General features: G+C 42.5%; 1 protein-coding gene across 1 annotated transcript; it reads left to right on the top strand.

Annotated features, from left to right (window-relative positions):
• Nucleotides 1-12,558: 12,558 nt before the first annotated feature.
• On the top strand, nucleotides 12,559-16,112 carry LOC127314739 (protein EARLY-RESPONSIVE TO DEHYDRATION 7, chloroplastic). The gene is made up of 4 exons (XM_051345262.2): nucleotides 12,559-13,663; nucleotides 14,248-14,414; nucleotides 15,504-15,588; nucleotides 15,683-16,112. Exons 1-4 carry the CDS (start codon nucleotides 12,861-12,863, stop codon nucleotides 15,852-15,854), a joined length of 1,227 nt encoding a protein of 408 aa, XP_051201222.1. The 5' UTR covers nucleotides 12,559-12,860; the 3' UTR covers nucleotides 15,855-16,112.
• Nucleotides 16,113-23,688: the final 7,576 nt, after the last annotated feature.

The raw sequence follows: 23,688 nt of genomic DNA, 5'->3' as shown, positions 1-23,688 counted from the left end.
TATATAGGGTTTAATTAGGGTTTAGGGTTAGCTAGGGTTTAGGGTTTAGGGTTTAGTGTTTAGGGTGTTTAGCTAGCTAGGGTCTAGGGTTTAGTTTAGGGTGTTTAGGGTCTAGGGTTTAGGGTTTAATTAATTAGTGTTTAGGGTGTTTAGGGTTTAGGGTTTAGGGTTTAGTGTTTACGGTGTTTAGGGTCTAGCTAGGATTTAGGGTTTAGTGTTTAGGGTGTTTAGGGTCTAGGGTTTAGTGTTTAGGGTGTTTAGGGTTTAGGGGAGTTTTAGGGTTGTTTAAGGTTATTTAGGGATCATCGATCGAGTGCGCACACACATTATTAGAGGCACCCCGCGCCTTTGCGCATAAAGTGCATGCGTATATATGTATGTGTGTGTTTTTTGCCACCAACAACGATATATATATAGATGATCGAGAGAGAGAGAGATTGAAATCCCCTAGAATATGTTCAAATATATATTAAAATTGATATAGGCCATGTATATTTTAATTGGTGTTAATCTACGGTTTGCTAGCTAGCTAGAGCTGCTATATATAGAGCATGTTTTTATTAGATCGGGTTATAGCTAGCTAGTACAGTTTAGGGTTATGTGTTTTAATTAAGTAGGGTTGATTATCTAGGGTTATAGTTACATATATATGGTTTAGGGTTAATGCGCGCATGGCACATTTAATTTAATTAGAGGACCGCGAGGCACCCCCTGGCCTGCTCGATGCACAATTAAGTGTCGTTGGCCTATACATAGGGTTTAATTAGGGTTTTAGGGTTAGCTAGGGTTTAGGGTTAGGGTTAGGGTTAGGGTTTAGGCCGGGTCTAGGGTTTAGGGTTTAGGGTTAGCTAGGGTTTAGGGTTAGGGTTAGGGTTAGGGTTAGGGTAAGGGCTAGGGTTTAGGGTTTAGGGTTTAGTGTGTTTAGAGTGTTTAGGGTTTAGGGATTATGGATTAGGGATTATTAGGGATTAGGGATTTAAGGTTTTAGGGGTTGTTTAAGGTTTAGGGATCATCGATCGAGTGCGCACACACATTATTAGAGGCACCCGCGCGCCTTTAATTACGCATAAAGTGCATGCGTATATATGTGTGTTTTTTGGGCCACCAATAACGATATATAGATGATCGAGAGAGAGAGATCGAGATTGAAATCCCCAAGAGAATATATATGTTCAAATATACATTAAAATATATGCACGAATGCATTGTAGGCCATGCATGCACACTAATTATATATATATATTATGAGGCAACTTAATCAAATGTGTTTTCATTCGAGAGAACTGCTTGTCAAAATTCAAGTTAATTAATTTATCACGATAATTATATAATTAATTAATGAATCTCAGGGATATGTTATACGTACAACATGATTGATATAGGCCATGTATATTTTAATTGGTGTTAATCTACGGTTTGCTAGCTAGCTGCTACATATAGAGCATGTTTTTATTAGATCGGGTTATAGCTAGCTAGTATAGTTTAGGGTTATGTGTTTTAATTAAGTAGGGTTGATTAGCTAGCTAGGGTTAGTTACATATATATGGTTTAGGGTTAATGCATGGCACATTTAATTTAATTAGAGGACCGCGAGGCACCCCCTGGCCTGCTCGATGCACAATTAAGTGTCGTTGGCCTATACATAGGGTTTAATTAGGGTTTTAGGGTTAGCTAGGGTTTAGGGTTAGGGTTAGGGTTAGGGTTAGGGTTTAGGGTCTAGCTAGGGTTTAGGGTTTAGGGTTAGCTAAGGTTTAGGGTTAGGGTTAGGGTTAGGGTTAGGGTTAGGGGTTAGGGTTGGGGTTAGGGTTAGGGTTAGGGTTAGGGTTTAGGGTTTAGGGTTTAGTGTTTAGGGTGTTTAGGGTTTAGGGATTAGGGATTTAAGGTTTTAGGGGTTGTTTAAGGTTTAGGGATCATCGATCGAGTGCGCACACACATTATTAGAGGCACCCGCGCGCGCCTTTACGCATAAAGTGCATGCGTATATATGTGTGTTTTTTGGGCCACCAACGATATATAGATGATCGAGAGAGAGAGATCGAGATTGAAATCCCCAAGAATATATATGTTCATATATACATTAAAATATATGCACGAATGCATTGTAGGCCATGCATGCACACTAATTATATATATATTATGAGGCAACTTAATCAAATGTGTTTTCATTCGAGAGAACTTGTCAAAATTCAAGTTAAATAATTTATCACAATAATTATATAATTAATTAATGAATCTCAGGGATATGTTATACAACATGATCGATATAGGCCATGTATATTTTAATTGGTGTTAATCTACGGTTTGCTAGCTAGCTGTTATATATAGAGCATGTTTTTATTAGATCGGGTTATATCTAGTATAGTTTAGGGTTATGTGTTTTAATTAAGTAGGGTTGATTAGCTAGGGTTAGTTACACATATATGGTTTAGGGTTAATGCATGGCGCATTTAATTAATTTAATTAGAGGACCGCGAGGCACCCCTGGGCTGCTCGATGCACAATTAAGTGTCGTTGGCCTATACGTACATAGGGTTTAATTAGGGTTTAGGGTTAGCTAGGGCAGAGGGTTAGGGTTAGGGTTAGGGTTTAGGGTATAGGGTATAGGGTTTAGTGTTTAGGGTGTTTAGGGTTTAGGGTTTAGGGATTAGGGATTTAGGGTTTTAGGGTTGTTTAAGGTTTTAGGGATCATCGATCGAGTGCGCACACACATTATTAGATCGAGGCACCCGCGCCTTTACGCATAAAGTGCATGCGTATATATGTGTGTTTTTTGGGCCACCAACGATATATAGATGATCGAGAGAGAGATTGAAATCCCCAAGAATATGTTCAAATATACAATAAAATATATGCACGAATGCATTGTAGGCCATGCATGCACACTAATTATATATATATTATGAGGCAACTTAATCAAATGCATGTGTTTTCATTCGAGAGAACTTGTCAAAATTCAAGTTAATTAATTTATCACGATAATTATATAATTAATTAATGAATCTCAGGGATATGTTATAAAACATGATCGATATAGGCCATGTATATTTTAATTGGTGTTAATCTACGGTTTGCTAGCTAGCTGCTACATATAGAGCATGTTTTTATTAGATCGGGTTATAGCTAGCTAGTATAGTTTAGGGTTATGTGTTTTAATTAAGTAGGGTTGATTAGCTAGCTAGGGTTAGTTACATATATATGGTTTAGGGTTAATGCATGGCACATTTAATTTAATTAGAGGACCGCGAGGCACCCCCTCGCCTGCTCGATGCACAATTAAGTGTCGTTGGCCTATACATAGGGTTTAATTAGGGTTTTAGGGTTAGCTAGGGTTTAGGGTTAGGGTTAGGGTTAGGGTTAGGGTTTAGGGTCTAGGGTTTAGGGTCTAGGGTTTAGGGTTTAGGGTTAGCTAGGGTTTAGGGTTAGGGTTAGGGTTAGGGGTAGGGGTAGGGTTAGGGTTAGGGTTAGGGTTAGGGTTAGGGTTGGGGTTTTAGGGTTAGGGTTAGGGTTTAGGGTTTAGGGTTTAGCATTTAGGGTGTTTAGGGTTTAGGGATTAGGGATTAGGGACTATTAGGGATTAGGGATTTAAGGTTTAATTTAGGGGTTGTTTAAGGTTAATTTAGGGATCATCGATCGAGTGCGCACACACATTATTAGAGGCACTCGCGCGCGCCTTTACGCATAAAGTGCATGCGTATATATGTGTGTTTTTTGGGCCACCAACGATATATAGATGATCGAGAGAGAGAGATCGAGATTGAAATCCCCAAGAATATATATGTTCATATATACATTAAAATATATGCACGAATGCATTGTAGGCCATGCATGCACACTAATTATATATATATTATGAGGCAACTTAATCAAATGTGTTTTCATTCGAGAGAACTTGTCAAAATTCAAGTTAAATAATTTATCACGATAATTATATAATTAATTAATGAATCTCAGGGATATGTTATACAACATGATCGATATAGGCCATGTATATTTTAATTGGTGTTAATCTACGGTTTGCTAGCTAGCTGCTACATATAGAGCATGTTTTTATTAGATCGGGTTATAGCTAGCTAGTATAGTTTAGGGTTATGTGTTTTAATTAAGTAGGGTTGATTAGCTAGGGTTAGTTACATATATATATGGTTTATGGTTAATGCATGGCGCATTTAATTAATTTAATTAGAGGACCGCGAGGCACCCCTGGGCTGCTCGATGCATAATTAAGTGTCGTTGGCCTATATATAGGGTTTAATTAGGGTTTAGGGTTAGGGTTAGGGTTAGGGTTAGGGTTTAGGGTCTAGGGTCTAGGGTTTAGTGTTTAGGGTGTTTAGGGTTTAGGGTTTAGGGATTAGGGATTTAGGGTTTTAGGGTTGTTTAAGGTTTTAGGGATCATCGAGTGCGCACACACATTATTAGATCGAGGCACCCGCGCCTTTACGCATAAAGTGCATGCATGCGTATATATGTGTGTTTTTTGGGCCACCAACGATATATAGATGATCGAGAGAGAGATTGAAATCCCCAAGAATATGTTCAAATATACAATAAAATATATGCACGAATGCATTGTAGGCCATGCATGCACACTAATTATATATATATTATGAGGCAACTTAATCAAATGTGTTTTCATTCGAGAGAACTTGTCAAAATTCAAGTTAATTAATTTATCACGATAATTATATAATTAATTAATGAATCTCAGGGATATGTTATACAACATGATCGATATAGGCCATGTATATTTTAATTGGTGTTAATCTACGGTTTGCTAGCTAGCTGCAATATATAGAGCATGTTTTTATTAGATCGGGTTATAGCTAGCTAGTATAGTTTAGGGTTATGTGTTTTAATTAAGTAGGGTTGATTAGCTAGGGTTAGTTACATATATATGGTTTAGGGTTAATGCATGGCACATTTAATTTAATTAGAGGACCGCGAGAGGCACCCCTGGCCTGCTCGATGCACAATTAAGTGTCGTTGGCCTATACATAGGGTTTAATTAGGGTTTAGGGTTAGCTAGGGTTTAGGGTTAGGGTTAGGGTTAGGGTCTAGGCCGGGTTTAGGGTTTAGTGTTTAGGGTGTTTAGGTTTAGGGATTAGGGATTATATATTTACGGTTTTAGGGTTGTTTAAGGTTTAGGGATCATCGATCGAGTGCGCACACACATTATTAGAGGCACCCGCGCCTTTACGCATAAATTGCATGCATATATATGTGTGTTTTTTGGCCACCAACGATATATAGATGATCGAGAGAGAGAGATTGAAATCCCCAAGAATATGTTCAAATATACATTAAAACATATGCACGAATGCATGGTAGGACATGCATGCACACTAATTATATATATATATTATGAGGCAACTTAATCAAATGTGTTTTCATTCGAGAGAACTTGTCAAAATTAGAGTTAATTAATTTATCACGATAATTATATAATTAATTAATGAATCTCGTGGATATGTTATACAACATGATCGATATAGGCCATGTATATATTAATTGGTGTTAATCTAAGGTTTGCTAGCTAGCTGCTATATATAGAGCATGTTTTTATTAGATCGGGTTATAGCTAGTATACTTTAGGGTTATGTGTTTTCATTAAGTAGGGTTGATTAGCTATGGTTAGTTACATATATATGGTTTAGGGTTAATGCATGGCACATTTAATTTAATTAGAGGACCGCGAGGCACCCCTGGCCTGCTTGATGCACAATTAAGTGTCGTTGGCCTATATATAGGGTTTAATTAGGGTTTAGGGTTAGGGTTAGGGTTTAGGGTTTAGTGTTTAGGGTGTTTAGGGTTTAGGGATTAGGGATTAGGGTTTCAGGGTTGTATAAGGTTTAGGGATCATCGATCGAGTGCGCACACACATTATTAGAGGCACCCGCGCCTTTGCGCATAAAGTGCATGCGTATAGTTTAGGGTTATTTGTTTTAATTAAGTAGGGTTTGATCAGCTAGGGTTAGTTACATATATATGGTTTAGGGTTAATGCATGGCACATTACATATAGTTTAAATCTCAAGAATGTTTATACATGATAGGCCATACGTGCAAAGGAATTTTTTTCCCTGTGAACTTGTCAAAATTCAAGTTTATCAGTGCCAATGGAAACTAGTCCAAAAATTACATAGAGGACCAAAAGTACTAGACAATAACTAATAGAACCTGCAACTTTACAAAAAGGACCCCAAAACATATAGAAGAAAATCAATCGAGTCCTTCTCGACCGCACATCAGATCTCTGCTCCGCATCCTTTCCAGCAACTCCGTCGCCGGGGATGCACCACTTGGGACGGTGTCGCCGGTAGTCGCCAGGACGAAGGAGAAGAAGGGCCTCAGCAACGGCATATTGGCTCTGAGAAGGGCCGCTGAAAGGCCAAGATGTGCACGGGCAAGACGGATGACGCGGTCGTATGCCCCGAGCTTGTGAACTTTAGCAGCTTGACTTCCCCATTGGCCAGATCTGAAGCACTGACCAAAGCAAGCCTCACCGTTAGCGCCATCACATTGATGGCACCAGATCGGGGTTTGGCCGGCAAGATCCGCCAGATTCACCACAAAGGCCGGATCTGAAGCCGATGACGAGATCCCCGACTCCATTGCGCCATTCTGCTCATGGGAAACACTGGATCTAAGCTTACAACAACACTAACTCCCTCGGATCCAAATTAGCTGACTCAACTTTGCTTATCTAAATATGGATGTATCCACACATGTTTTTACTCTAGATACATACACGTCTAAGGAAAGTTGAATCAATTAATTTAGTTCGGAGGGTGTACAATATACAGAGAGAAGTCGGCCTCGTCTCCGCCGGCGAGGCCGCCGGAGAGAAGGGGGAGAGGAGCCGGGGGAGTGGGAAAGACTCGAGGGAGAAAGAGAAGAGGAAGAAATGAGAGCTCCCTGGGGAAGAACATTATTTTTGTCGTTCTGCTCGTAGCTTGAAACTGAAAATTTCGGCCGCGCGCCAAATCATCCCGCCGCATCCATTCGAAAATCCCGTGACCAGTTTTACCCTTTTAACCCTGGTCCTAAGCTACAACCCACCGACCATGGAGGGCTCATTCGGTAACAATGAAATATCTTGCCTAGATCCCGAACCCTCCCCACAGGCCCACACCCACCCACCAACCATTCGCCCCATTAGCTCAAAAATACTCTCACACGCCAAAGCTCTGACTCTCTACAGTACTAGATCTGCTTCGCCGCCGGCATACTCCTCCACAGCGTAGCCTTGATCGTGTTGGCTGTCCACCCACCTGATCCGCTCCCCCGCCGCCCTCGTCACCGACGGATCTGCTTCACCGCCGACCTCGCCACCGACGGATCTGCTTCACCGCCGACTTCGCCACCGACGGATCTGCTTCACCGCCGACCTCGCCACCGACTACCTCGGCGCAGCGGCTGTATCAACTTCACCGAATCCCTTGCCAGCCAACCAGATCTGCTTCACTAACGCCCGCTTCTACTGAAACAGGGTCGATTCATCGTCTCCCGCGTTCGCCGCCGCTGGAATGCAAGTTGCCGCCCCCGTCCACCCCGCCGCAGCTTGGTTAGTACGCTGGCCCGTTAGATCGCGGTGTTTCTTTAGCCATGTTTTGTGTAGTTATTTGCAGATCTCATATGCCGTTAACTTTCTTGATGTGTTGCTTCGCATGAAGTTTGTTTAAATATTGTACAGTACAAAAGCATTATCCGGTCGCTACCATCCTGTTCATTCTACTGACACCTGTGTGCATCCACATATTTATAGCCTTATACCCATTCATTTGTCGCCAATCGTTTTTGTACCGCATGCTATTGTCGCATCGCTTTTATAGTCATGCTATGGGCATTTCCAATCTGCTTGTTCTTATACCACGTCATTAGCTCACCGCTAGCTGCTAGCTGTTTTCTCGTGTCTGCTATTCTCACACTGCTTTTATAATCATGCTATGTGCATTTCCAATCTGCTTTCTATTATACCTCGTCTTTAGCTTATATAGTTATTGCTGCGTGCATGTCTGGTCTTTGTATTGTCATAGACTGACTTGTCAATGTTATTTTTCCTAGGGATTGATCATGCGAACCACTTATTAGAACATCCAACATTAACAGCGGGGACGCTAGGGAAGGTTGGAATCTGAGTTCTTGGTTGGTAATTTTGGCGCTTTACTTCCGTTATTATCTATAACATATATGAATTGTTCCTTATGCAACAGATTAACACTTGGAACCCTGCCATAGCAATGCCATTCATGCTTTACTATGTTTCGCCTATTTGATATGCTTGTCTTGGAGAAACTGCGAAGGTGATTTGAACTCGACATTTGGTCATTCTTAATGCCAGTTTACTTTATGTGGAAAACCTTGGCATTACCCTACTCTAAATCTGAATGTCTGAAATTCGTATCTCATGCAAAGCAACATCTAGTTGGTTTTAATCTGATATCTGGTAAATATTGGCTTATTCATTTGGCAGCTCAAGTTTTTTGTTATTTGAAAACAAATTTGACTTGGTCTTAAATGTGATATCTAAACACAGATTAAGGACAATGGAGCAGGAGGATTAGCATTTCACTTGATGGCTGAACCTAAAATGACAGGCATGTTGACCACGACTAGTGCACGCAAGAGAAGGACCTGCAGCGAGCCAGTATGTGCTTAGTACATGCATCTTATCTTATCTTGTGCTTATTTCTCGCTACATGTCGTTATCTCGATCTCTACATTGCGTAATACATGTTTGAATAGTTAATTGTTGTAACTATGTTTGCAATGTTACCAGAATGCAGTTTTAATGAAGCAGTCATCATTAGAAGATAGTCGCCAAAAAAGGATCTGTAGCGACCCTGTGCAACATTATGATGTAAGTTTGTGCTTAGTACAAGTTCCATACATTGTCTTATTTATGCAACTTGTTATTATCTTATATCTACATTGTATAATAAATGTTTGCATAGTTCATCGTTTAACTCTTTTTGCATTATTATCAGAATGCAGTTTTGATGAAGCAATCTTCATTAGAAGTGAGGCCCACAAAAACTTCTGATATTTCTTCTGATGCATCTTCTCATAGCCGTCAACCTAGACCATTGCTTTCATCAAACAAGAATATCTCAAGGTCAGTACTTTATAAAAGACATGGTATTGCTGCTTTAAGATCTGTAGCTGATATGTTGACAAAGAGTACACAAGATTCAATCAAGGCGATTGCCAAATGTCAACGTGTTATTGATGATGCTAATAGAAGTCCTCAATGATTCTATGTAATTTTTTTATTTGGGCACATGAATTGCCTTGTAATTTTCCTACTTTTTTTATTTGTGTATGTAATTGTGTGTATCATTGATATCAGATTTTAGGCTCATGAAATTTAATGCATGTTGACTAGTCAAACAAGTAGGGCACTACAACAGATTGGGCCGGCCCACTTACAGTAGTGTGGGACCCACTTTCATTTTGGGCCGGCCCACTTCTTTAGTAGGCCGGCCCGGTTACACGATAGTGGGATCCACATGCTTATTGGGCCGGCCCACTATCTTGTTGGGCCAGCCCATTTGGTATATGGTGGTCCCACATGGTAAATGGGCCGGCCCTTTAACAGGAAGGTGGGACCCACATGTGCTTTTGGCCCGGCCCACTATCTTGTTGGGCCGGCCCACTTGCTATATGGTGGACCCCACATACTAAATGGGCCGGCCCTTTAACAGGAAGGTGGGACCCACATGGGTTTTTGGCCCGGCCCACTATCTTGTTGGGCCGGCCCACTTGCTATATGGTGGACCCCACATACTAAATGGGTCGGCCTTTTAACAGGAAGGTTGGACCCACCTGTGCTTTTGGCCCGGCCCACTATCTTGTTGGGACGGCCCACTTGCTATATGGTGGACCCCACACACCAAATGGGCCGGCCCTTTAACAGGAAAGTGGGACCCACCTGTGTTTTTGGCCCGGCCCACTATCTTGTTGGGCCGGCCCACTTGCTATATGGTGGACTCCACATACTAAATGGGCCGACCCTTTAACTGGAAAGTGGGACCCACCTGTGTTTTTGGGCCGGCCCACTTGCTACACGGTGGACCCCACACACTAAATGGGCCGGCCCTTTGACAGGAAAGTGGGACCCACCTGTGTTTCGGCCCGGCCCACTTGCTTCTTGGGCCGGCCCGAGTCGTAAGGTGGACCCCACATGTTAAATGGGCCGGCCCATTTAAGTTTTGACCAGTCAACCTTAGAGGTTAGGCCCGGCCCACGTAACTAATGGGCCAGCCCAGCTATATAGTTGACCGGTCAAACTATGTCAGCTGGCCCGGCCCGCTTAAGACGTGGCAGGCCTCGTGTGGGCCTACCATCTACCACGGGGTTTCAGCCGGTTAACGCCGTTAATCGCGCTAACGGCGTCGCCACGTGTCGCTTTGCATGACGTCGACGATCAACGGGCTCCCGGAAACACTTGCGCAACGGTCCGATTTTCCGTGGCGGAAGGGCGCCCAAGCGCGACGGACCGAAAAAAACGTCGTTGGACTTTGCCTGACGCAGTTTCCACAACAGAACCCATATCGTCGGGTTAGGCCCATGGGCGACGAAAAATACCCCTTAGCGGACGATTTTGAGACGTTGTCTATCAGAACTTTTCTTGTAGTGTATGCTGATGACACCATTTTTCTCATCCAGGATTGTGAGGAGCAAGCTGTGAATTTAAAACTGATGCTTTACATCTTTGAATCCATGTCTGGACTGAAAATTAACTTTGAGAAGAGTGAGGTTATGATGATTCTAGAGGATGAAGTGAAAGCACAGAATTATGCTTCTTTGTTCAATTGTCAGCAAGGGAGTTGGCCTATTAAATACTTGGGTACTCCTGTATGTGCAAGAAATCCTTCTGTTGCAGAGATGAGCTTTCTTGGTGATAAAACAAAAAAGAAGATGGGTGGTTGGATGGGAAACACCATGTCTATTGGTGGGAGAGTGGTTAAAATTGATGCTTGTTTGTCTAGTACTGTTGTGTTTCAAATGTCTATGAGATTGCTCCATAAGACAAATATAGAGCAGATTGATAAACCCATTAGATCATTCTTCTGGGCAGGGAGTGCTGACAAGAAAAAATATCATTTTGTGAGATGGAGCTGGATTTGTAAACCCAAGAAAAAAGGTGGCTTGGGTATAAAAAACTTGCACAAATTTAATATTAGTCTGATGTGTAAGTGGTGGTGGAAGCTGGAATCTGGTTCTGGTCCTTGGCAAAATTTTATGAGGCATAAATATATGAGGAATGGTGGAGTGTTCTATACAAAAAAGAAACCTGGAGATTCTCCTCTGTGGACAGATATGCTACATGTCAAGAAATACTATTTGTGTGGAAGGAGAATGAAGGTGGGGAATGGAAGGAACACAAGTTTTTGGTGTGATGCTTGGTGTGATCAGCTACCTTTGAAAGATAGTTTCCCTGAGATATATGATATCTGTCTTGAGCAAAATGTGACTGTGGCTGAGGCAGCTGTGATGAACTGGAATTTTTCCTTTAGAAGATGGATGACTCCTGACCTTGCCTGTCAAATTCATGGTCTACATCAAATTATGGCTCAAACTGTTCTCACTGAGGAACAAGATAAGCCTGTGTGGAAGTGGAACAAAGGAGGAAAGTTCACAGTCAAATCTATATATAATCATCTTTGTAGTGCTGGACTGGACAGATCTTTTAAACATCTCTGGAAAAGTAAAATTCCTCTGAAGATTAAGATCTGGTTATGGATGATTTGGCATAATGCCATTGCTACCAAAGATAACCTGCTCAAGAGAAATTGGCAAGGGAGTTCTAGCTGTCAGTTCTGTAATGGTGCTGAGACCATTTCTCACTTGTTCTTCACATGCCCGGCTGCCAAATTTGTGTGGAGTGCTGTGGGACGTTTGATTGGTGCTCAGACTAGACCTGGATCCTTCACTCAGTTTTTCTGGTGGTTTCCCCAGTTTGTTCCTGCTAGCAGAAACACGCAGATTGCGGGGTTGGCTGCGATCTGTTGGGCAATTTGGAAGCTTCGAAATCGTGCTTGTTTCGAGCATAAAATAATCAAAAGTCCTTTAGATCTAATCAGTTATTCTACTGTGTTCTTGAAATACTGGGCAGGTTTACACAATGAGAAGGACGCTGAAGATTTGCAGGCGGGTGCTGATGGTCTCCTGAGGCTGGCCAGTGCAACTCGCGCGGATGATGCTCCTGGAGGTGTTGGACGTGCACAACCTGTTCTTCAAGCCAGAGGCCCCAGAATGGAGGATGATGTGGATGATATGGACCTGGGAGAACAAGAATGAAAGTTGTCATGTTTGCTGGCATGTTTTGGTTCTTTTGCTGGAAGCTGTGGGTGTTTGCTGATGTCTGTCGGCTGTTAAGATATATCTTCCTCCCTGGAGTAGTATCGCTAGCATTAGGCGGCGTTTTTTTTTCCTGTTCTGCGTAAACTTTCTGTTTGGTGGTGGTGCGTTCGTGTTGTGCTGAACATGTTGCTACATGTCAGTGTAAAACCCTTGTTTCGTTATCCTTGATAATGAAATCCGATCCGTGGGGATCGTTTGAAAAAAAAAGCCATCCATAGACTAATTTATCCCCACCGCTTTGCTGCTCGCTTGCCTGCATGCGCTGGCCGCCTGCCTGCCGCTCTCGCCGGCCGCCCACCTGCTGCTCGCTTGCCGACCTGCCTGACGCTCGCTTCAACCGCGGCCGCCTGACTGCTACTCCCGCTCGCCGGCTCGCACCAACTGCTTGGCTCGCGCTGGTGCCGGCGCGCTCGAATTTGGAGGGCGCGGGTCGGGCTAGGACAGTCGCAATCGGCCGGAAACGGAGGGACGGCGGCCGCGGCGCCCTATACAACAGCCATGTCGCCGCCGCCGCCGTCGTCCTCCGCACGGCTCTCCCCTCCCGGCCATAAATCTCTCCCCATGGCGTCCTACACCCCCAACCCCAGCTACCCCGCCCCCTCAGCCCCGCCGCTCGCCATGGCGGACCTCGCGCCCGTCGAGATCCCCTCCTCCCCAAACACGCCCAACTCCCCCACCGCTCCGCCACCCTCCGAGGACATCCTCCTCCGCATCCCATCCACGCAACTCCACCTCATCGACCGGCACCGCAGCCACCCGCTCGCCACCGGCGACCTGACCCTCCTCCGCATCCACGCGGGCGCCACCTCCCTCGCCGCCATCGCGGTCCTCGGCCCCGTCCAGTTCCCCCTGACCCGCGACGTGGCCGCCGTCAAGCTCGACCCCTGCCACTACTCCTTCTCCCTCACGGTCCCCGCCTCCGCCGACGACCCGGCCCCCGGCCCGCTCCACTACGGCCTCACGCTCGCGCGCCCCGACCCGCGCCTCGACGGCGTGCTCGCGGCCTGCACCAGCTTCTCCGCCCACTCCGTCGCCGGCAGCGAGGGGCTCGCCGGCGGCGGCGAGGCCGAGGCCGAGGCGGCCGCGTACTGGACCGCCGTCGCGCCGAATGTGGAGGAGTACGGCGGCGCGGTCGCCAGGGCCATCGCCTCGGGCGCCCAGGGCCTCGCCAAGGGGATCGTCTGGTGTGGGGTCATGACGGTGGAGCGGCTACACTGGGGCAACGAGGTGCTCAGGAAGAGGATCCAGCCTGGGGAAACTGACGCCGAGGTCACCCCCGAGATGCTGAGGCGGATCAAAAGGTAGCGCTGACTTTCTCAGTTCTTCATACTGTATCAAATGTGATTTCAATTTGTAGTCATAAAAGTTATCCATAACTGCTTCAGGTTTTGGGCACATCACTGTAATTTGAGTTAGTAAACCTTATGATAATTATGGGCAATATCTACAAATTATCCATGTAATCATGCTGGCAGTTACATGTATTTTACTAGTTTTGTTGTCTGGCTTCCTTGTTCCTCGGTTTCATATTTATGTCATATAGGAAGAACTCCAAGCATTCGTGTAGAAATGCTCTGGGGATTGTAGATAGTTTGCATTTTATGAATTTTTCAACTGGACTAACTTAAACTGAGGGATATTTTTTGTAACCACGAAATTGGTTGTTTTTTATAATTTTATTATTTTATTACGAATTACATTATGCTTAACATAATCGTACGCAGGTAATATTCACTCTAGGTAGCATAAGGAGTTTGAACCTGTACTTTGTGAGTACAGTCACACTTGTTGATTAGTGATCTCATCGAATGTTTTAGGTAACTTGTGCTCCTTGCTTAAACTGATTGTGTTATCTCATTTTGGTATTTCTTATATTTGCTGGCAGGGCTAAGAAGGTCACGAAAATGTCTGAGAAAGTGGCAACTGGAATACTGTCCGGAGTAGTGAAGGTTACTGGCTATTTTACAAGCTCAATATCTAACTCAAAAGCTGGAAAGAAGTTTTTCAGCCTACTGCCTGGAGAGATTGTTCTTGCTTCGCTTGATGGATTTGGTATGTGATCCTTTTTTTAAACAGAAAGTGACCTATGTTAATATTGGCAGTTCATCCTGTGTTGTTGGCATGGCAGTAATACATGTAGACAAACACGTTAAACAATTTTATTTAGGTGTAGTTCAGAATTATGATAGTAGATTTGATTGTGTAAGGTATGTGCCATGTGAATCATGAAAAATATGCCAACCTGTATTACACCGTGAAACAAGATCAATATACCAAACTGGCACATGATATATTTGAGCATGCCCATGGTAGTACGTGGGGACAAGGTTATACAATACATCTTGCGAAAAACATCACTTAAATTTTCCTAGTTGAAGGCGCGTAACTTCTTGGTGCCATTTCATGGCCTTTTTTGGTTTTATATGCTGTGAACTTGCTTTATTTTTTGGAGAAAGGCACCTCTGGTACTTTAGTGTACAAGTAAAGGGAAGTAAATTGGCTGGCGATTTTCTATTTCGCTCCCCACTATATTCTCCATGTTACACACAATATGTCATTCTACTACATTATAAATGGTTAATTAATGCTGCTTCTTCTCGTATAAGGTTTTCGTGTTAGTCGAGCAATCAGCTACTGCCATCATATTCATAGTGAAGTCACTGCCAGCAGAGTTAGTTACAGTACAGATAGTCGCTGACTGGTAATGCCATCAAGCTCCGTAGAGTGCAAATGATTATAATTTACTCTCCATGCCGGTTAACCTTTAACCTCCATATGGTTGAGTGAACCTAAACCCTGCTTCAGTTTGCCAACTGCCACCATACTTCCTGCAGTCTGAATATTTAGGAATGCTCTCATGAAATATTCCATGCCATGAATCTATTGCAAGTAACAACATGATGTCCTGGCTGGCAGCACATTGTGTTCTGCGCTTGCTATTGCCAGATAGTCTGTTACCATCCAGCTGTTCACAAAAAAAAAGGATAGTTTGTTACCAAATCATGCATTTCATGTGCTCTATTGTCTCTCGCTGTTAGGCCTATGTGCATGAACATCATTCTTAGAAGTAATAGAGGAACTTACTTTCTTCTGGTACTTGAAGCCATCTTGCTTATGTATCTTTTCTACTTGTGTCAACAGGCAAGATTTGTGATGCCGTAGAAGTGGCTGGGAAGGATGTGTTGTCAACATCGTCAACTGTCACAACTGGTTTCGTGTCTCACAAGTACGTGTCACTCTACCGCACATCTCTGTTCATACTCCTTGGGCCACAACTCTGTCAAATTTCCCCTCACACCATGCTCCTTATTCTCCTTCAGGTACGGGGAGAAAGCAGCCGCTGCGACGAACGAAGGGATGGACGCGGCAGGCCACGCCATCGGGACAGCATGGGCTGTGTTCAAGATCGGGCAGGCCATCAACCCGAAGAGCCTCCTGAAGCCCACGTCACTCGCCAAGTCCACCATCAAGGCCCTCTTGTCGAAGATGTAGAAGAAAATAGATTTGTGGTCGCCGCTCACAATTCGCATACCCGAGGCTAGGGGTAGGGACCTTCTTAATTTCTTATACTGTGTTTTCAGATAAGATTCCTGGTTGTTTAAACTAGTTTCTGGGATAGAGTCCATATGAAACTACCAACCACCCAGGAACACGCACTTGTGAGCAATGCGTCATGATCATGTAATAATTCCAGTCATCGTGTAAGTCAAAATTAGGGCTCTAATCTAACCATGACATAGTTCCTTCTAATTATCAATGTACCCAGGTAGTCTTTCCAATGTATACACAAATACATTGTATTCCATTGATAATCGACCAGCTTCCTTAGGCATATAATGCACTAAGTATATTCCAACATCTTTAATTCCATGGCAACAACAAAAGCAGTTCCATGTGCTAACACACGTAAGTACGATTCCATATAAGGTTTTCCAAATATTGATAATACCAAATAGTTCGAATAAAGTTGCAGGACACATATTTCCTACACGATTATTCAAAAATTTGTAAACCCATAGCCTTAACGTCTTTACCAAATATCTCATGACTGAACGACTTAGTCAAGAGATCAACAACCATATTAACACCAGGTAAAAATTCTAAACACACTGACTTAAGTCTATTAATAACATCACGTATGTAGTGATACCTTCCCTCAATATACTTGGGATCTCTGGAAACCCTTATCGCAGCCTGATTATCACAATACACCACCAGTGGTTTTCTTGCGTTTTCAATGATCTTCGAAGTTGAAAGAAACTCCTTCAACTAGATAGCCTCCTTAACAGCTTCAGATGCGGCAATATACTTAGGGGGTGTTTGTTTGGTTTTTTTTTCCAGCTTTTCAGTAGAAAAAGTCAGCGAATCGAAATAAACAGGTGGCTTTGGGTGGTTTGAGGTGCTTCCCGCAGCTTCCTCATTAACAGCCGAACCATTATTTGCATTTGCCCATTTCGTTTGAAATATTTACATAAGATTGCCACTCTAGACCGAATCGTTTTTCTCTTTGTTTTACCCGTACTCCCCACCAACCGCAAAGTAGGCCTACCGGGCCGCTGGCGACCCCCGCCTCTGATGTCCAGTGTGTTGTACCTGTCTGCCTGTCGACCAATTGGACGCTCTTCTCCAATGGAGTTTTCCTCCATTAGTAAGCAACTTCAAGAGAAAGGAGCCAACAACATATTAAAGAAAAGAGCCTTCCAAACTAGTAGTTATGATGTTGTAAAACAATAGAAATTTGCGTAAACAGCTGTTTGTCACCGCGGTAAAAACAAATAAATGTAACAAGAGATTTGGGTGGCGATTTTTTTTCCTCCAAGAGAGTGCAAAGAGATCCTTAGCAAACATTTAAGAATCTAATCATGTTGATGCAATGACCTACACAGGGGAAAAGTATTTAAAGATCCTAGGAATTCTATGAATTAAGAGAGGAAACATCCTGATTTAAATGGTTCGAAATGAATGCCCAACTCCATACATACTGCTACATAAAACCCTTAGGGCATCTCCAGCGACCCGACACAAACGGATCAAGAGAGTCCGCTCGGGTCTACGCAGATAAAAAAAACCCATCTCCAGCATCCTGACACAGAGTGACCGCAGCGTCTGTCCAGATGCAAATGCGGACTTTGAATACTAGGTTGACTTTGACCAAAAAAAGTTCAAATCAAAATTCGAAAACCACTTTTGTACAATAGAAGTTCATATTCTACTAGGAAATCAAGCTAAAACAAGTTAATATGGCTTGAATATTGATATAATGCAGGGGTGTGTAGCTACCCGATGCGCGTAGCAGACTTCATCCCATCACTCTTTTGCCTTACCACCCGGAAAGAAGGGCCAGCCCATAGGCTAGGAAACATATGGTGACAACCCTCGACTAGAGAGGATTCTAGATAACACAATTATATGTTCCGTCGGCTTATATTATATTTTATGTAAACAAACTTCGATTTGTGGGAGCATGCTACTTCACACCATGAAGGAATTGTGTCTACGACGTACAAACGTATTGATCTAATCGGCAACTGTGACTTCAGTTAAGTTGTTGGTCTTGACCCGGGACGAAGCTTCCCTTAGGGCAAGGCAGGGCAGCCGCCCTACCTTGATTTTTCGTGAATACATTTAGATGCACATGTTTTTCTGAATATTTTGAGTAGTTATGCATCGAAAAGACTCTGTATGAGAAAGTTATGCTTGTTTTAGTGAACATTGTGTAAAATCGACTTCGAACTGGAAACATAGACTCATATTCTAGGTTCAATGTAAATAATAATAAATCTATATTTCCATTATATAGATTTATCATGAATCTTAGTAGGAGTATATACATGATAACTTTGTGATATTCATTATTCAAACATGTAGAGTTGAAAATTTAAAGATTTCTTGATATTTGAAAGACACATCATGATTTCATCAAAGACATTATCACCTCATTGAGATGGTGAATTGGAAGGGTTTCTTGGAGACAAAGATCATTAAGATCTAGTTGCTCATGATGGATATTTAAAAGTCTTAATCGATAAAATTAATCTTTTTTACAACAAAAGTAAAGCTTTGGCATTGAGGTGGCATTATTGTTATGTTTTTTGGGTTCTACGTATATCAAATGTGTCTTTGTTTTTATCGTACTAAGTTATTTGGTTAGAATCATATATGATGTTCATGTCTTACGACTATTTTGGTATTTGCATCATTTTTTTTAGTTTGCCCCACCTCGAATTATTTCTGTCCTTCGCCACTGGTCTTGACGAATGATTATTTTGACGATCCCAACCGTGGCGTACTTCAGTTAGGTTGTTGGCCCTGGCGAATGATTATTTTGACGATTCCAGATCAATCTAACTCCAAGGATCTGCAATGGGTTTGTTCGTTTAGCAAGGGGCTTGGATCAACAAGTTTGGATCAGGCTAGCCACAATATAAGTATCATGAGTGGTATCATGCATGTTATGTTGGTAAATCTAACGTGACACACTAATTAATGAAGTGAGAGGAGAGGTGTATCATAATGATACCGTATCACATCACGTAAAACTAGAAAACACAATGAAAAATGCATCATGTACATAAATTTGCATTGAGATTCTACAAAATATTAAATGTGATGAAACTACTCTTATGTTACTATGAGGTGGTATTATAAACTAGTATCATGATACTAGTGTATGGTACTTTCATTGTGACTAGTCTCAAAGACAAATATAGATGATGAAAAAAAATTCATAAAATTTAATATATGTATGATCACAAAATTGCACAAGACTTGAGACGAACTTGAAGGACTTATAGATGTGCCTGGCGAGGCTTACAGGTGGATCTAGAGTATATGACTATGGAGATCACATCGGCGAATTGGTCTGTAGATGTTGATCTTGTCCATGGTAGGCTCCGACAACTTCCACCCCCCAACTCGTAAGTCATCTTTGATGGCACACGCCGTCACTTTCTCGCGACATCCAACTTGCAAGAGGCATTGCCAACAATTCAATTAATACTAAAAAATTCATAAATATTCTTACCTAACAATACACTAGAAACAACCATTGACATGTTTATTAGACTATGCGTTTTGAAGATTTCGACCATGATATTTAACAGTCTTAAAATATACATGGTCACCACAGGTATACGCACAAATACATATGTATACAACACTATATAGTTTATACAATAGGAAACATTAACTAGAGGAGTACATTTGTTACCACATATAGTTAAAATATAGCACAAATAAAACAATAATGGTATACATTAGAATTGTATAATAAATAACACTATAGTTAATATTTAAAAATGGCATGTCGTTAAATAAGCTTGCTAAGTAATATATAATTATACTCATTAATGTTTTCCTATGATAAAAATTAAGTCACAAAAAATTAAAAGAGGTCAGTATAAATAGATTTGTATCAAATTGCCGGACATGGCGATTTGACTCTCGAGCACACCTCCTCACGATATCCTTGCCGTGAAACTCTGTTTTGGGATATGAGCCACCTGTAGTTAAGCAATATTATACAGTCAAACTGTACGTGACATGAGCCATCGCACCGACGCGGAAACTGTTATGCTCGTGGTTAGTTCGGCACTCTAGGCGTTAGAGAAGTCGGATGATGGGTCTTGTACCGGTGGTTTAGAATCTATACACGTTGATGTGTCATGGCCCAAAAAGAAACATCCGATCTCATGCCTGGGGCTGAGATAGGCCAATTGCCCTAGATCTTTTTTCATCTTGTGTTTTAGACTAGCTGATTGTGTTGTGTAAATACATTTGTTTATCAATTAATGACGGTATAGCAGCCTGCAATTCTTCATGCAGATGCATTCTTGGACTTCAAAAGACGATCATTGATTAATTATGATCAACTCTACTGTACTTCGCCAGCTTCTCCACGATGTGCTTGAAAATGTTGACTCTCATCCGAAAATGGTGATGAAAGTAGCTTTTGGGAAATTTTGGATTTTCCACGAAATAGCTCTGCACCAACTTGTTCTGGCCTTCTATCATTTCCCACCACAATTTATGTCAACTGAAAATAAAACAACCATGCTCCGTCCTTTTATTCGCATGCATGTCCAATAGTATGTCTATGTTTTTCTTCTTGAAAATCCCATTCCTTCTCGGATTAATCGTAAGACGAACTCAAACGCACACCGGACTACTCATTCAATGAACGAAGAAAACCGATGAAATGAAAAGGGACGGGTCGTCCAAACGGCATACCTTCGAGCACTTTGTGTGTGTTGTTGCCGTGCAAGCGGGAGGGGGGCTACCGCAAAGAATCGACATCGGCGGCGGCCAAATTTAAGCCATCAAAGAGAGCTAGGGAGTGGCAATGGCGCGACCGAATTACCAATGCGGGGTCGGCAATCCAGCCGGTTGGACGCGCGGCGGCTGATGGGGAGTGGCACGGCCTAGGTTTTCCGTATCGGTGGTGGCGACGACTTGGCGTGGCGGGACCGCCGGAGAAGATGGGGTGGTGATGGAATCGGTGACGACGGGAACATGCACGGAAGATTCAGCTTGGCGGGTGGCTTTCGCATGCATCGTCTTGGCTTGCCGCGCGCTGGAGCAAACACACCAGATATACCGCCCTCGACAACGAGTTATCCCAAGCGCTGATTTTTTTTTATCACGCACTCGGTTTTACATTGCTTGTTGGAGCGCTGAGTTCCGCCTCCCACACCCAAAAAAAAAAACAGTTTTTAACACGTAGAGCTTTTTTTAGGCACCCGTTGAAGATGGTCTACCTCTATTTGATTTGATCCATAAAACATTGTATTTGTTGAGAATAATAATTTAGTAGTCCTAGTGTTAAAGTTAACATGCATTGTTTGTGTTTCCTGGTGTGTGTTCGGTGGGGTTTTGTCACGCCTTCAAAAATGAGAATGCGGGTTCTGTAAAAAAATAATTATTGGTATCATATTCTTACTGTGTGTCGTACCTGCTTGTGCATGCAGTTTGGAATCGTGTCAATGGAGGTACATTACCTTTCTTTGAGATGGCAATGGTGTGTTCGGAGATGCTGCGAGGAGATTCAAAAAGTTGAGTAGATGATAAATTAAACGGAGGTTGCACTGATTTGCTTTTACACGTGGCACTGAAGTTACTCGGCATGGGATGGTACAGAACGTTGTAAAAACTGTCCATCCCCGCGTTATGTACCTACTTCTAAAATCAGCAACCGAGCAAATTAATGTGTGCGCAGGCGTGGGCCAAGCTGCTGTTCATAAGACATACGGAAAGAGATACCTCAAAGGATCACCAATCTTGAAGAGAATAGATGACACAGATAAAAAGAGCATATGTGCCCGAGATAAAACTTGCATTTTCGTAAATTGCCACGACTTGCAATGGGCCTAGTAATGCTTAGGGTGGAGTCATGAAGATATATCTTAGACCCACAACTAACCTTCATCGTTGAAGCTCGTTTTGTCACTTAATGATATATAGAGAATGATTTGGTTTACTTTTGACACAATGGGGGAGGGATAGCCCAAGAGTTAAAATTGTACTCCCCTATGTTCACGCACAGATCCCATCATGGAAAAGTGTTAAATTAGAGGTGTAGGGGCATGATGGTCAAGCCACATTCGATGAATTTAGAATATTCAACTCATGCCTCAGTTCAATGAATCTTCGCTTGTCAAGCGGCTGGGTGAAGATGCCGGAGAGTTGATCCTTGGTACCGATGAAGTAGGGCTCAATATCACCGCGAGCAATATTATCACGGATGAAGTGATTGCGAATTTCAATGTGTTTCGTTTTCCCATGAAGACCCGGAATAGATGCAATTTTCATTGATCTTGTTGTCACATAAAAGAGAAACCTTGCTATACTGAAGTCCAAAATCCGCAAGGTTTGCCTCATCCACAATACTTGACTGCAGCAACTTGCCGCAGTGACGTACTCGGCTTCGATGGTAGAAAGGGAGACATAGTTTTGCTTCTTTGAAGACCAGAACACCAAAGAGCGGCCAAGGAAATGACACGCTCCGGAGGTTGACTTCCTATCCATGTTGTCTCCCGCCCAATCAGAATCCGTGAACCCGCACAATGAGAAATCTGTGTCCTTGAGGTACCATAAGCCAAAATTTGGGGTATCAATCAAATTATGGGAGATTCTTTTGATGGCCATCAGATGGCTCTCTTTTGGAGCGGCTTGGTATCATGTGCAAACAACAACACCCAACATAATATCCGTACATGCATGAGCGCAAAGTTAGAGTAACGAACTTATCATGGAGAAGTATAGCTTTTGGTCCACAGTCTTGCTGTTGGGGTCGAGGTCGAGTTGGCAATTCAACGCTATAGAAGTTCCAATCTCATTAGCACCCTTCATGTTGAAGCGCTTCAACATTTAGTGTATGTACTTGGCTTGATTGGTGAAGGTGCCTTGCCGTAGTTGCTTGATCTCAAAACCAAGAAGGAACTTGAGTTCAACCATCATCCTCATCTCAAATCAGAGTGTCATCAACTTGGAAAATTGCTCATTGAGATAATTGTTAGTCAACCAAAAGATGGATATGACCACACATAGTTGGCATACGAAGAGCTCCCTGTTAACCCTCTTGTCGTAGTTGGTATATGAACATGGACGAGCATGATCGATCTATTCACGGTCCATTGGTTGAGAAAATCAAGTCCCTCTTTCAAGGCTTTGGTGACATTTTGGTGCGGGCTGTGCGGCGAATGGCGAATGGTTCAACACATGTTTTAGCTAAGGAAGGCTGCGATAATAAATTTTGTAAGGTGTGGAATTGTTTTGCACCAGACTTTGTTAAGAACAAAACTGTAACAGAATCTGTTATGAGTTAATATAATCGCAGTGTTTATCTCAAAAAATGTAACAAGAGATTTGGGTGGAGACATTGTTCCTCCAAAATAGTGCAAAGAAATCCTTAGCAAACATTCTAAAAATGCTAACCATATTCATAAAATGACCTACACGGTGGAAACTATTCAAGGATCCAAGCAAATTCTGTGAAAAAGAGGAAACACTCTGATTTGGAAGATTCAAATTAACATCCAACTCCATGAATGCTGCTACATAAAAACCCTTGTAAAACTTGTGACCAGTACCACTGCATAAACTCACGTTTGCTGGTGTGTCTACTTCAACTCAAGTAAACTGGAAGTTGATTTTACACATGAATTTTGTTTCTCTTTTGAAGCAACAAACTAACCCTTTGTGTTCCTGCGAAATAAAAATTGATCCATACACATATCGACAAGCTTTGATTGTTCAATTGATCCCAAAAAATTGACAATCAAAAATACATAGAAACCCTGCCCACATTATGAGTTTTTTTTTGTTTGAA

Source organism: Lolium perenne, chromosome 7 (genome assembly GCF_019359855.2).
Source record: "Lolium perenne isolate Kyuss_39 chromosome 7, Kyuss_2.0, whole genome shotgun sequence".
Taxonomy (NCBI): domain Eukaryota; kingdom Viridiplantae; phylum Streptophyta; class Magnoliopsida; order Poales; family Poaceae; genus Lolium; species Lolium perenne.
Note: the sequence above shows the minus strand (reverse complement) of the source record. Positions and strands in the feature narration are given on the sequence as shown.

What these genes read in the sequence shown, in the direction of transcription:
- LOC127314739 (XM_051345262.2), top strand. Translation starts at nt 12,861, where the DNA reads ATGTCGCCGCCGCCGCCGTCGTCCTCCGCACGGCTCTCCCCTCCCGGC. An exon ending in TGCTTCGCTTGATGGATTTG is followed by an intron (nt 14,415 to 15,503) that starts GTATGTGATCCT and finishes TTGTGTCAACAG; the next exon opens with GCAAGATTTGTGATGCCGTA. An exon ending in ACTGGTTTCGTGTCTCACAA is followed by an intron (nt 15,589 to 15,682) that starts GTACGTGTCACT and finishes ATTCTCCTTCAG; the next exon opens with GTACGGGGAGAAAGCAGCCG.